The 13,792-nt window shown below is 31.8% G+C and overlaps 1 protein-coding gene across 7 annotated transcripts in view; it reads left to right on the forward strand.

Moving 5' to 3' along the window:
• Window positions 1-13,792, forward strand: part of LOC119599687 (proline dehydrogenase 1, mitochondrial) — a 39,164-nt gene that overhangs the window by 3,164 nt on the left and 22,208 nt on the right. For 4 of the 7 annotated variants that reach the window (XM_037949564.1, XM_037949565.1, XM_037949567.1 and 1 more), the window contains exons 2-3: window positions 915-1,658; window positions 10,917-11,038. In XM_037949564.1, the coding sequence (XP_037805492.1) occupies window positions 1,098-1,658; window positions 10,917-11,038 (683 nt within the window). In that variant the 5' untranslated portion in view covers window positions 915-1,097. Of the gene's footprint in view, window positions 1-914; window positions 1,659-10,916; window positions 11,545-13,792 lie in introns of all 7 variants that reach the window. The other 3 variants (XM_037949568.1, XM_037949569.1, XM_037949570.1) reach the window with 2 other exon arrangements.

Below are 13,792 nucleotides of genomic sequence, written 5' to 3' on the forward strand. Positions count from 1 at the left end.
CACTGATTTATATATGTAATTCGGCAGTAAGAGATGGTATTGTTCCAAAAGAACATGAACTTCCCATATGGGAATATATACATATTTATATATGTTCCCATATAATTTACGGACCCTTAAGATGCTAAATAGACTTAGAAAGTGATTATATATTGACTGTTCCAATATCTGTATAGTATAAATAGGATTAATGTAATTTTAATTATAGTTAATCAAATATTTGTTTACATTTTTTTTAAATTAATATATGTGCGTCATTCTTTTAATAAAAGTGCATATTTCAGGTATAAAAAATAAAAATACCTTAATGATATTTGTTAATAATATTAGTAAATTTAGAATAAAAATTTTCACGAGTTTAGATAATAAACGATAGATTTTTGTTAACTAATCACTTGATTACTACTCTCACTTCATTAGCACATCGTAGCAGTCATGAGGCTACAATATATAAATTATATATGTGCTATTTTAAAATATTTACAAATTTCTTTCTTTGTTAACACTTGCGAGACCCACTGTTGCAGTAACTTAAATATATTTTCAAAGTTTTTAGTACAAAAAATAAAGAAAATAAATTGATTTTGCTGTCACGCTTTAAAAATATCAATTGTCTGACAATTTTTGTTCCTAATTTCATAAGAAATAAATTTAAAAGAAAAATCCCTAACAATTTACTTTGTGTTACACAAGTCAGTGGTGGTGGGTGAGTGGTTTTATGGTTCAATATAAAAATAAAAAACAGAAACGAGTGGGTAGTTTAGCAATTTATGTTGAATTCGCCGTAAAACGAAGTCCTGTCAGAAACGGATGTTCTTTTACTGTTTTATCCTGAAATTGTGTTTATGTGTGTATGTACTAGGGCATGGACTTGGTGTGTGTATTAATAAAAGTTTTAATCCTTTCAAATTAAGCGTGAATTAAAAAAAGTTAATTAAATAACAAAGTCTAAAAACAGGAAATTATTTGTTCCTTTACTTCAAGACAAGTAAACTCAAATAAAACAATACGAAAAAAGAAAATATCAAACGAAACTAAAAAAAACCAAACCTATAAAACTCAATTTATTAAAAAAAACATCCTAGTGCGCGTGTGTAATGGCGTTTTTGCGTTCCATCTGTGCTCAACGTACAAATTTAGTTTATAGTTATAGTGGCTGTAGTTCCAGCAGCTTTGGTGCTGGCAAACTTCAATACATTGCTGGCTCTAAAGCTACAACAAGTTGGTCGAGCTCGGTTCGACAATTGAGTCATGATTCGAAGGACAATGCAAGTGAATTGAATTTACAACAAGGCTCATCGCATCATTATTCCACTCATCGTCGCAGCAAACAACTCTTATTAGCCAATGCTCTATTTGCACCTCATTTCAATCAACATTATCAACGTGTCCACACAAATGCTAGCAAATCTCAAACTGTAACCGCTACCCAAACGATTGCGGATGACGATAAAGTTTCTTCGGTTTCTTCGAGGAAACCACATCGTAGGCAAGCCCCACAACCAAATGTTCCCGAAAATCCCCAACGTGATCCTTTGGATGTTAGTTTCAATGATCCAATTGCGGCATTCAAGAGCAAAACAACATGGGAGCTAGTACGCGCCTATCTTGTCTATACTATTTGTTCCAGTGAAAAGCTTGTTGAGCATAATATGAAGGTAAGTTGGAAAAGTTTCATCATTAGTTTTCCCTTAATGCTTTTTTGTTGTTGTTGTTATTATAGAAATTCTATACAAAATTCGTAGCCAAAAGGAAATAATCGATTTAAAACATGTTTCCATTCATGCCATCAAAATTGTTAGTTTTGAAACATGTCCACTTTCGATTTTTAAATCTTTAGAATCCGTAAGGATCCATATTGATATAAAGAGGGTTCTAATTGACACCGGTTAGTCTACTTCAGACTAGTCAAATACTGATTATATCTTCCTAATTCATTAAGGATCCTTAGAAATATTGCTATAGATCCAAAAGACTCGTTTCAAAGTTAAAAAAACTTTTGATGTTATATTTTTCCAAAACATTAAGAATTAATTCAAAATTATACTTTTGCATTATGTCAGAACACTTAAAGCAAGATCACATTATTTCTTATAGACCTAAAAACCCGATATTTGGCTCTCGAATTTTGTTTAGTGATTCTATTTATTATGTGTTTTTTTTTTGGATGGTATAATTTTTACTTTCAGTTTAATTTAAGATATTATAATAATTTTAATATATTTGTTTGCCGCTTTCGTTTAAATACAATTTCATACACTGATATTTGAAAGTCTTATACGATCAGGTTTTCTTTTAGCATCGTAGCATTGCAAGTTCAAACCCCAATATTGATTTGATTATCTCAATATGATAGTCATTGCTAAATAGTAATTAAAAACCTGTATAAAAATTGCTTTAAATACCCTGTATTTCTTTTTAATTTTTTTCGTTTATTTGTTTTTGACTGCTGATCTTAATAGCACGATTAATAGACAAATATTTTACTGAATACACACAATTTTATAGACAGTAACTAATGTACAATAAGGGGTTTAAAATTAAAAAACACAGTAATTAAATACAATTGTAAAAAAAACCTTGCTACCTTGGCACAGTGAGTAGCAAAAATGATGAACAGAATGTATTCCTGTTATAAGTATAAGATGTTCATCTGCGACTGCACCCATAGTTTTAATTTATACAATTGACTATCAAACAATAACAACTTGTTTTATAACTAAATAGGACTTTTGTCGAGAGTTATTTTCTTAAGAAAAAGTTTTGGTATTGATATCTCTGTCAATACCACATCTTCGACTAAATTTAATGACCAGGAACCTGATACATCAGGTTCCTGGTCATTACTTAAAAAAGAATATAAAACTGTATGAAATCTTAATGAATTATTCTCGAAAAAGTCGATACTGTTCGAAAAAGTCTTTTAGAGAAGTCTATAAATGATTGATCACTTAGTTAGTCAAAAAGGAGGCCTCCAGGCCTTCATCGTATTAGTTGTGCGCTTCTTTAACAGTGCCTCTGGTGGGAATCGAACCAAGATCTGATAGGCTAGAACATCTGATAGGCTAGAACATTAACTTCTAAGCTACCGAAAGCACACTGTTAAAATATTTTCAAAAAATACCGACAACGAATACTGTTTCCGAGAATTCTCTTCAGTGGAAAAATGTTGACCTGATCATCGGTAGGTTGACTAATTTTTACGGAATACGACTTCAGTTGTTCCTCAACAAAGATATTATATAGACCAGGTGGTTAAAACTAGAGTACTTCAATATCTCTATGCGGCAACTATTGGCGATAAGAATTATTGCAATTCCCCCGGGAGCTGCCAGTAACAGCTACCAGACTTGCAGTCTGACCAGAGAACTCAATCTTTCCGACTTTGTCCTTTGCCGATTATTGGTGCACTTTTTGATTGTGGTTGAAATCCGAATTTGCGATAAGAGAAGCTTAAGTTAAGAAGAATTATGTACCATAAAAAGGTGCACATCCACTAGGAGACCATAAGGACCTTTGTGGTTCCCTTCAAAGAGTGAAGATCCAAAGACAGAGAAACAAAAACACTATAAGAAAACAAGAAAGAAGAATGGTCTATTCCCAAGGGCTTTCAACCCAGAAGACTTACTAAGTCAGTACTCTAAGGAAAGAAACGAGAGAAAAAATCTATGTCCTACTATAAAACATAGTCGGGAAGATAATGCTGGTTTAAACATTGATGCACGCTTAAATTGATACTTCGGGATAAGTTCGGTGCTATTGCCGTGATAATAATACCCCTCTGAGTAGTGAGTTTTGGTCACATTAATGGACTGCGGAATAAATCAGGAGTATGTATGTGAACCTCGCTACATGTGTCAGATGTTTTTCTCTATGAACACGTCAGATGAAAGTGCTGTAAGATAGGTAGCTCGCTTCTATACCAGAGTGTGTTTCGGGATTTACTCTGTTCATACCAGACATGCCGTATTGTGTCCTTGAGATTTAGGAATAATATCTTGGTTCATTAATGGCAGATCGTTTTTCGGTCTATCAAATAGCGGTCTAGGTTTCGGTGGTGCTCATCTTAAAACATATCTTAAACGATATCTATGGGTAATGACTGCGGAATAAACAGCCTGTTCGATGTATGGGAGAATCTGTAGATCTACAAAGTTCCTTATTGAGTCCTCAATAAGTATCACCCGCTTTAAACACAATCAAGAAAATTTGGATCTTTCGATCTTTAGCCCTTATGTGGCTTTTTATATATGTCCTAAAAACCCAAACTTTTAAATATTTTCTTTACAATTCCACCAAACGTCGTATTCTCGTGGCCTAAATCGAAAGGCTATGAAATGTTTCAATGTTCTTCCTATCCATATAGAGATGTGGTAAATATGGAGGTCTTATGGTGGTACATTTTAGTCAATCAATTTTAAAAAATTGCCTATTCAGCATATTAGTGCAATCAATGTCAAACCCTCAGGTTCTTCTCCTTTATCAATATAAACATCGATATACATAAGGAGGAAATCACCATTTGACATTTTCATCTCAGTGTTGAGCAATATTTCTACCCTACTGTATGCCATTATGGTAATACAACACATGTTTGTATGTGTATCTACATACATTGCACATACACAAGTGCATATTTACCGGCATTTGTCCATGTATACTACATATATATTTAAAAAATAAATATTTACTCACATTATATACCAACTAAACCGGAGTGAGTACATTAGCGAGCGAAAAAGCAAAAAAAAAAAAAAAAAAAAAAAAAAAAAAAAATTGCTTACAATTCAAACAAAAGTCAGTAAAGCGTAAAATGAGAAAAAATTAAACATCAGCTCAGAAGACGTAAGCAGAAACCGACAAAAAGCTAAGAAATAAACTCAGAGTAACAAAAACAAAATGTAGAACAACTAGACGCTGAAATTTCAGTCTTAATACTCGATAGATGTGGCTGGCTGACTGTTTGGTTGGTTCGTTGGATGAATGTGTTAGCATGGGTGGGCAGAGAACGGAAAAACCGGTAGAGAATCTAAACATGCATGTGGTATTTAAACCACAATGTAGATATATTTTCACGTGATGATTATTAAAAAACCCATTATAGTTTTACCCCATACGAATATTATGTATGATTTACGTCAATGTGATGAAGGAGTGAACTGAAACCTAAAAATAATTTAAACAAATAATATGTGTTAGTAATATGTGAAAAATACAATGAATATTTATGTGAAATAGTGTCTAAGGTGATTGGCTAAAAAAAATGTACGACCTTGGGGTCTTCGGTCTAATAAACTTATTGTAGTATTTTCAAATACATAATTGTTTGGGGAACCCTACTTTAGGGAGTTCAATAATGTTTATATTCGTTTTGAAAATGCAGAGACCGAATACAACTAATAGAGATTGAATAATATCGAAACATTTCAACACCCAGATTTTGGCCGACGAATGTAGGACAAAAGAATAAGAACTCAGGGTATCCACCTTTAGAGAAAATAACCATTTTGATAGCGATCATCACCTCATCGTCTAGTATAAGAAGGAAATTCTGGATATCTTAGACTGAGATAACAAGAAATTGTAGCTTTGGCTGAAAGAGGATCCGAAGAAATAAATCTAAGCTCTTAACGGGCCTATTGTGCGCCCTTTTGGATTTAAAATATTCGCGGGGAAAACTTACTAGGTACTAGTGTTGCACGGTCCGCGTTGCTGGCCCATGATATATACCCATCAAATTTTAAAATAATCTCACGATCTCTGGAACATATATTTCAAATTTTGCGCTATCAGGTGTCTTAGTTCCTGAGTTTATCGATTACGAACAAACATTACTCGTTTTATTTAGTTTTATCCATCGTTTGAAGACTTAGTCTATGTCGATATCGGGCATTTAGCTTCTTATTTTCGCCAATTCATGAGCTATACAGTTGCTAATTGAATCTCCGTGTCCCCGTACTAATTGGACAAATGAGCAGCAGGATTAAAAAAATCGGTCATTTTAAATATACAAAATTCACAAAATTGTAAGCGGTCCATGCAATTCTTCTGATAGTTTTTAACAACATTCTAATTTAAGACAGAAAAAATCAGTTCTAAAGGGACATTAATCATTTATGATGCCCACAACTTCAAAAATCGTCTGAAAGTTATAGTTGGTCACATTGAGAATATAATAAAATTATGTATGTATCTGAAAAACTATATGTTCTTTTAAAACGTCACACAAAATTTTAAACATTTTTTTTGTTTTTTATTTCGTATATGTTTTGAAACATATGCATTTTTATACAAAAAATATCTATTACGTTGTGTTACGTATTCACTATTTTCATGACACACTCGGTTACGTATACATACATTCAAAATATCTAGTATAACAGTATTTAAACGACCAAAAACGACGACTAGTTTTCTTTAAGAAGCTACAGCTTTAAACAGCAAAAATTCTCATTCATATTCACATCTACATAAATACAAACACTTAAACAATCAAGCAAAAACAAAAAAAAAAAAAAAACAGACAAGCCCCCAAAAATGAACCAACTGCTAAAACGCAATTGACTAATAAACTAACCGATACATACCTAAAACACTTTCATAGATACAAACATACACGCACACGATTATTTGAAACTGTAAGATACTTTTGGTACAAAATAAATCAAAAATTATTCTTTAGATACTAGAGCTTGCTAGGGTGCTAGATATATTGTTAAAACACTTGCAATTTTTTTTTTTAATTTTGTAGTTGTATAATATTTCTATGTCAATGTGACGTTTAGAATTGAGAGAGAGAGAGAGTAACTGATAAAATTTAAAATTTCGTTTAATTTTGAAGTGTATTTTGGTACTTACAGATGGAAGGAATTATGTATGTCTGTACTATTGTCAAGTATTATAATTTTCTATTCGATTTTTTGCAGGTCTAAGCAAAAATAAATAATTTTTATAAATATTTTATGAATGTACACTTAAGTACATAAATTCATATGTACATACATACATACATAAATAAGTACATAAGTATATATGTATATAAAAACCTTCACAGTTTAAAATTATATAATATTTGAACTTACTATATATTTGCTATATATAGTACAGGGGCTTTTATTAAGATTGACGCATTCATTTATAATTTTATGGCTAAGGAATGTACTTCAACTTGTAATGCCATTAAACGTTTTCTGAAGAATATTATTTTCCAGATTACATAAGTGAGGTTTTACAATCCTCATTAGGTTGTCTAATTACTGATGTGATCTTTATGCGGAAATATCCGTTTTAAAAAGGGCAGCCCCCCTGCAAAAAATGAGACCTCACACGCGTCCGCAAAGAACTAGAACTGGTCCATAACTTGTTTATATGTTTAAAAATTTCCTCTCGTTAGGGTCACCTTATAGGATTTTTGTGGTTCTACCCACGGCTTCATTACTCCAAATGGTCGTATGAGATTCTCTCGCCTATGTTTTTATTCAGCCCTCGTTGCTTCGAACGGTTTTGCATTCTTCTGGTTAACTTCAAGTACATTTGTTTGTACTAGTGATCGGTAAGGGCGATCTCATTGGACATTGTGGTCTCAGTTACCATCAAGAGGAAACCTTGGAACATACTCTATGTAACTGCCCATTAGTAGGGTCCCGTAATGCTGCATCTTACGTATTTACGCCGACATCCCATTTTTGTGGTCAGTAAGGGCGATCTCTTTGGACATTGTGGTTTCAGATACCATGAAGAGGAAACCTCGGAATATATTATATGTAACTGCCAATTAGTGGCGTCCCGTAAAGCTAAAATTTTGGGTGCTGCCTTACTAACACCAAAAGACACTCCGGGAGTCTTTACGCCGACATTCCATTTAAGTGCTTGTAAACAAGAGTGATATTTTTGCATCTTGGAAGTTTAGTAACGAGGCAGAAATGGTCAGAAATTAGATAACTCGAGTACTAGAGCAAAGTGCTTGTATATGGACGGGCAGAACTATGAACAAAAATAGCCCCCGGCGTGTAAGAAGCACAAAGGGGCGATGGTGAGTCGTCGAATAAGCTCACCCTGTGGTTGAAAAAGTACCACCGTAAAATAAGGCCAACATGGCAATTGTACACCTACAGCACTTTGACTTCTTCTAACCCCTAAAGACATCTTCAATCTCTCACCAACTATCTTGGTACCCATATGATGCAAGGCTTACCTCGGTTAAGACTTTCTTATAGTCCAATGTGGTTTTAGATTAACTTGATATCTAAGATAACCAAAATATCGGTCTCTTTAATTGTCTGGACAACTTATCATAACAACTATTGTTGAAAAAGGTATGATGAACTGGAATCAGATTAGTTTGATTTGGAAGCAGTGAATGCAGAATAAAGTCTGTTCTTGTAATCCTTAGATATAACTATGGGTTAAAAAGAATTTTTTAAATCTAATTGTATATTAATTTGAACTTTGTTGCTTTTGTTCTGCACTGTACTGTATGCAAGAATTGAATGAATAAATCACAGTAGAAGCTAATTGTTTTTAAACTATCTTCTCTTTTTGTGTTAACACAATTTAATTAAACAATTCTAATTTAATAATGACAATTAAATTTGAACTTTTATTTATCAAGAACAGATTTTAAGTGTTATTGACGTTCAATGCTAAAATTAATTTCATATATAATATATTTTATGTAGCGTGAGTGTGAATTCGTCACAGCTTATTAACAGTACAACATTTGTATGTGTTTTTATTTAAATTTATAGCATTATAAAATATCGTAATAGGGGGTAAATACACTAAGGAAAATAGATTTTGGTTCTAAAAATAACAAATACACATGTTTTCGCATATTTTTATAATATTTATTTTTATTTATTGATACATTTTTTATATTGTTTAAATATTTTAAAGTAATTCCTCATTTCTAAAACAGTTTTAGTTACAACAACCAAAACAAAAAACAGTTTTAGCTGTTACAACCAACTTTTATACAAACAAGATGTTATATGGTAATAAAATCTTACATTTGGCAACTAATTTCAATATTATAACAAAACTGTTTTCTCTGTGTATATAAATAAATATATTTATTTACTTTAAACATTATTCTCTTAACTTTACCCGTAAATGCTGTTTAGTCAGGTGAATTATTTTCGTAATTGATATTTTATTTGATTGTATAATTTACTGGCAAAAAAAGTACCAAAAAAATGAAACACGTGTGTATTTAAGTGTTTTATTTTCAACTTCCAGACACTGGAAACTTTTATCTTTTTTTTTGATAATTTATTGCATACAATTGCCAAAAATAAAGTCAATTGGCAAAAATACGAGATTATATAATGACAATGATGTGATTTTACAGCAATAGAATAAATATTTAGATTTTGCAAAGTGCATTTACTTTGTGTATTTATTGTGAATCACAACTTGTGTTAAATATACAATGTAAATTGTTGTTTTAAAAGTATTCATGAGTAAAAGAGAAAACTTGTGACCGTTAAGTAGGTGGCAGACTAAATGTCGGCAAAATAAATCGATAATGAAGTACTTTTTAGCGTACATAAATTGGCAACTTTGTTTTTATACATAATATAAATGAAATAATGTGACAGTTGGTTTTTTACAAATGAAATTAAATAGAATAATTGTAATTCCTTGCAAAAGTTTGAAATGCAAGTCAAACATTTTATAATAATAACACAGTGATGTACGAAACATAAGCAACAAAGATATGATTATAGACCAGACAATAATATAGGCCAGTCTATAGTTCAAACCATAGATCAGACTGTAGTCCAGTCTATTGCCCTGACTATAGTGCAGGTTATAGACCAATCTCTAGTCCAGACTATAGACCAAAGTATAGACCAGACTATAGTCCAGACTATCAACCAGACTATAGCCAAGGCAATAGACCAGACTGTAGTCCAGACTATAATTCAAACTAAAGAACAGACTATAGTCCAGAGTCTCCAGACTATAGACTAGATTATAGACCAGAGTCTCCAGACTATAGACTAGACTGTAGTCCAGGCTATAGTACACACTATAGTCCAGACAATAGACCAGACTATAGTCCAGGCTATTGACCAGACCATATTCCAGATTATAGCCTAGACTATAGTGCAGGCTATAGACCAGACCGTAGTCCAGACTATAGTCCAGAGTCTCCAGACTATAGACCAGACTATAGTTCAGATTATAGAATATAGTCCAGTTTATAAACCAGGCTACAGTCTAGACTATAGACCAGACTATAGTCCAGATTGTAAAACAGACTATAGTCCAGTCTGTAAACCAGAATATAGTTCAAACTGTAGAATAGAGGAACTACAGTCCTGATTACAACTAGCCAATAGTTCAGAATATAGACCAGATTTCAAGATTTTTTTCAAGGAATCCAGAAAATTTTTAACTGTAAGGAAAACTTTGGCTTTGTTAAATCGAATGGAATTCTTTTACAATCAGGGTAGAAGATTTTTGGCTATAATCCTCGTTAATATGTATATAGAAAAATATATGGAACATATTATTAATTTATGTTATGCTAAATTTACTAAGAAAACGGAAGATTTCTGTTTAGCAGATGTTGGAGGAAATTCGAATGATGTATATTTTGAATATATTTCCGATTTGTTATAATAATTTTAAATCTTATAAGACTTTCAAATACATGTATGAATATTTTATAATTTCTTTCATTTTCTACATAAAATTTATCATTTATTATAAGACAAATAAGGCATCTTACATTAATGTCATAAATGGCTGGTTCTAGTTTTTATTGGCGCTTCCTTTTAGTTAATTGAGTTATTTTGAATTGAATCACGACAAAAAAAATTAATAATTTTTCACTTTTCCAAATTCTTTTTTCAAATTAATGAATGTATAAAAACAAACAAACAAACCAAATAACAACAAATTTTTAGCTAATGAAAGTGGCAAATACAATACTGGGAGATAAATTGTTTACAGCACTTATGAAGGCAACATTTTATGGACATTTTGTTGCTGGCGAAGATCAAATAAAAATTATACCAACACTTGAAAGGTAATTTTATAAAACTATTATTTTAACTAATGCTTTTTTTCTGTTTTTTTTTTCTTTTCTTTACATTTTTTTATTAATATAAATTTGGATTATATTTGGATAATATCAACCTGCTTATTTATTGCCATGTTTGTTAAATAAACTATTAAATGCGCTAAAATCAAATCAACTCAATAATATTGTTTCCTGAAAACACACACCTCTGTATTCCAATGATACCAAAATCGATAAACACATTTCTACCATCACTTGTACCTTCCACACAATTTTTGGGTTTTATTTATTGTGCAAATACTTTCTTCCATTTCAATTGTATTTTGATTTGACTTTTGATTGATTGATTTTGATGCGGTTCCTCCGTACATGTAATATTCTTCTATTTAGTTGATGAAATTCGCCAGAGCCATATTGGGTGGCACACTTTTTGAACTTTTAATGAAATCAACTTTCTATGGACATTTTGTAGCTGGCGAGAATCGTCATACGATTGTACCAACACTTGAGAGGTTTTCTTTATTTTTTTGATATTTATTTTCTATTTATAATCTATTAATTTACAAATATTATTTTCATGTGTTTACTATATAAACGAATAATTGTATTAATCACATTTATATTTGTAACTCTTTGTCTATGAACGAATACATACATTTACTTTTCTGTATGACTAAATTGCATTTATTTATGTACATAAATACACATATTTAAAAGAATAAGCTCTAGCATGGCATGTTCTTTGTGTGAAAAAGGGCAATATATTGAATATTAAATTTACAGTGTCGTATTTACTTTGATTCTAAAATTACTATAGACTATGCTATACATTCGACTATCAAGTAGACTATAGACTAGACTAGGCTATAGACTAGACTGTAGACTGGACTATAGACTAGACTATAGACCAGACTAAGGACTAGACTATAGACTATACTATAGACTAGACTATAGACTAGACTATAGACTAGACTATAGACTAGACTATAGACTAGACTATAGACTAGACTATAGACTAAACTATAGACTAAACTATAGACTAGACTATAGACTAGACTATAGACTAGACTATAGACTAGACTATAGACTAGACTATAGACTAGACTATAGACTACTAGACTAGACTATAGACTAGACTATAGACTAGACTATAGACTAGACTATAGACTAGACTATAGACTAGACTATAGACTAGACTATAGACTAGACTATAGACTAGACTATAGACTAGACTATAGACTAGACTATAGACTAGACTATAGACTAGACTATAGACTAGACTATAGACTAGACTATAGACTAGACTATAGACTACTAGACTAGACTATAGACTAGACTATAGACTAGACTATAGACTAGACTATAGACTAGACTATAGACTAGACTATAGACTAGACTATAGACTAGACTATAGACTAGACTATAGACTAGACTATAGACTAGACTATAGACCTAGACTATAGACCTAGACTTAGAATAGACTACTGACTATAGACGAGACTATTAGACTAGACATACTAGACTCGACTATAGACGAGACTAATAGACTTAGACTATAGACTAGACTATAGACTAGACTATAGCTAGACAGAAGACTAGACTAGACTAGACTATACTACTAGACAACTAGAACTACTATGACTAGACTATAGACTAGACTATAGACTAGACTATAGACTAGACTACAGACTAGACTATAGACTAGACTATAGACTAGAGACTATAGACTAGACTATACTAGACTTAGACTAGACTAGAGCTAGACTATATACCTAGACTATAGACTAGACTATAGACTAGACTATAGACTAGACTATAGACTAGACTATAGACTACTTAGAGCTAGACTATAGACTGAGACTATAGACTAGACCTATAGACTAGACTATAGACTAGACTATGACTAGACTATAGACTAGACTATAGACTAGACTATAGACTAGACTATAGACTAGACTATAGAACTAGACTAATAGACTAGATATAGACTAGACCATAGGCCTAGAACTATAGACTAGACTATAGGCTAGACTAATAGACTAGACTAGACTAGATAGACTAGACTATAGACTAGAGACTATAGACTAGACTATAGGACTAGACTATAGACTAGACTATAGGATCTAGACTATAGACTAGACTATAGACTAGGACTATAGCCTAGACTATAGACCTAGACTTATAGACTAGGACTATAGACTAGACAGACTATAGACTAGACTCTAGGACTAGACTAACTAGACTATAGAATAGACTATAGACTAGACTATCGACTAGACTATAGGACTAGACTATAGACTAGACTATATACTAGACTATAGACTAGACTATAGACTAGACTATAGACTAGACTATAGACTCGACTATAGACTAGACTATAGACTAGGACTATAGACTAGACTATAGGACTAGGCCTAATAGACTATAGACAGATATAGACTAGACTATAGACTAGACTATAGACTAGGACTATAGTACTAGGACTATAGACTAGACTATAGACTAGACTATAGACTAGAATTATAGACTAGACTATAGACTAGACTATAGACTAGACTATAGACTAGACTATAGACTAGACTATAGACTAGACTATAGACTAGACTATAGACTAGACTATAGACTAGACATAGACTAGACTATAGACTAGACTAGACTAGACTATAGACTAGACTATAGACTAGACTATAGACTAGACTATAGACTAGACTATAGACTAGACTATAGACTAGACTATAGACTAGACTATAGACTAGACTA

Source organism: Lucilia sericata, unplaced genomic scaffold (assembly GCF_015586225.1).
Source record: "Lucilia sericata isolate MDLA Ls3-8-SP2 unplaced genomic scaffold, ASM1558622v1 Contig000084F_arrow, whole genome shotgun sequence".
Classification (NCBI taxonomy): Eukaryota; Metazoa; Arthropoda; class Insecta; order Diptera; family Calliphoridae; genus Lucilia; species Lucilia sericata.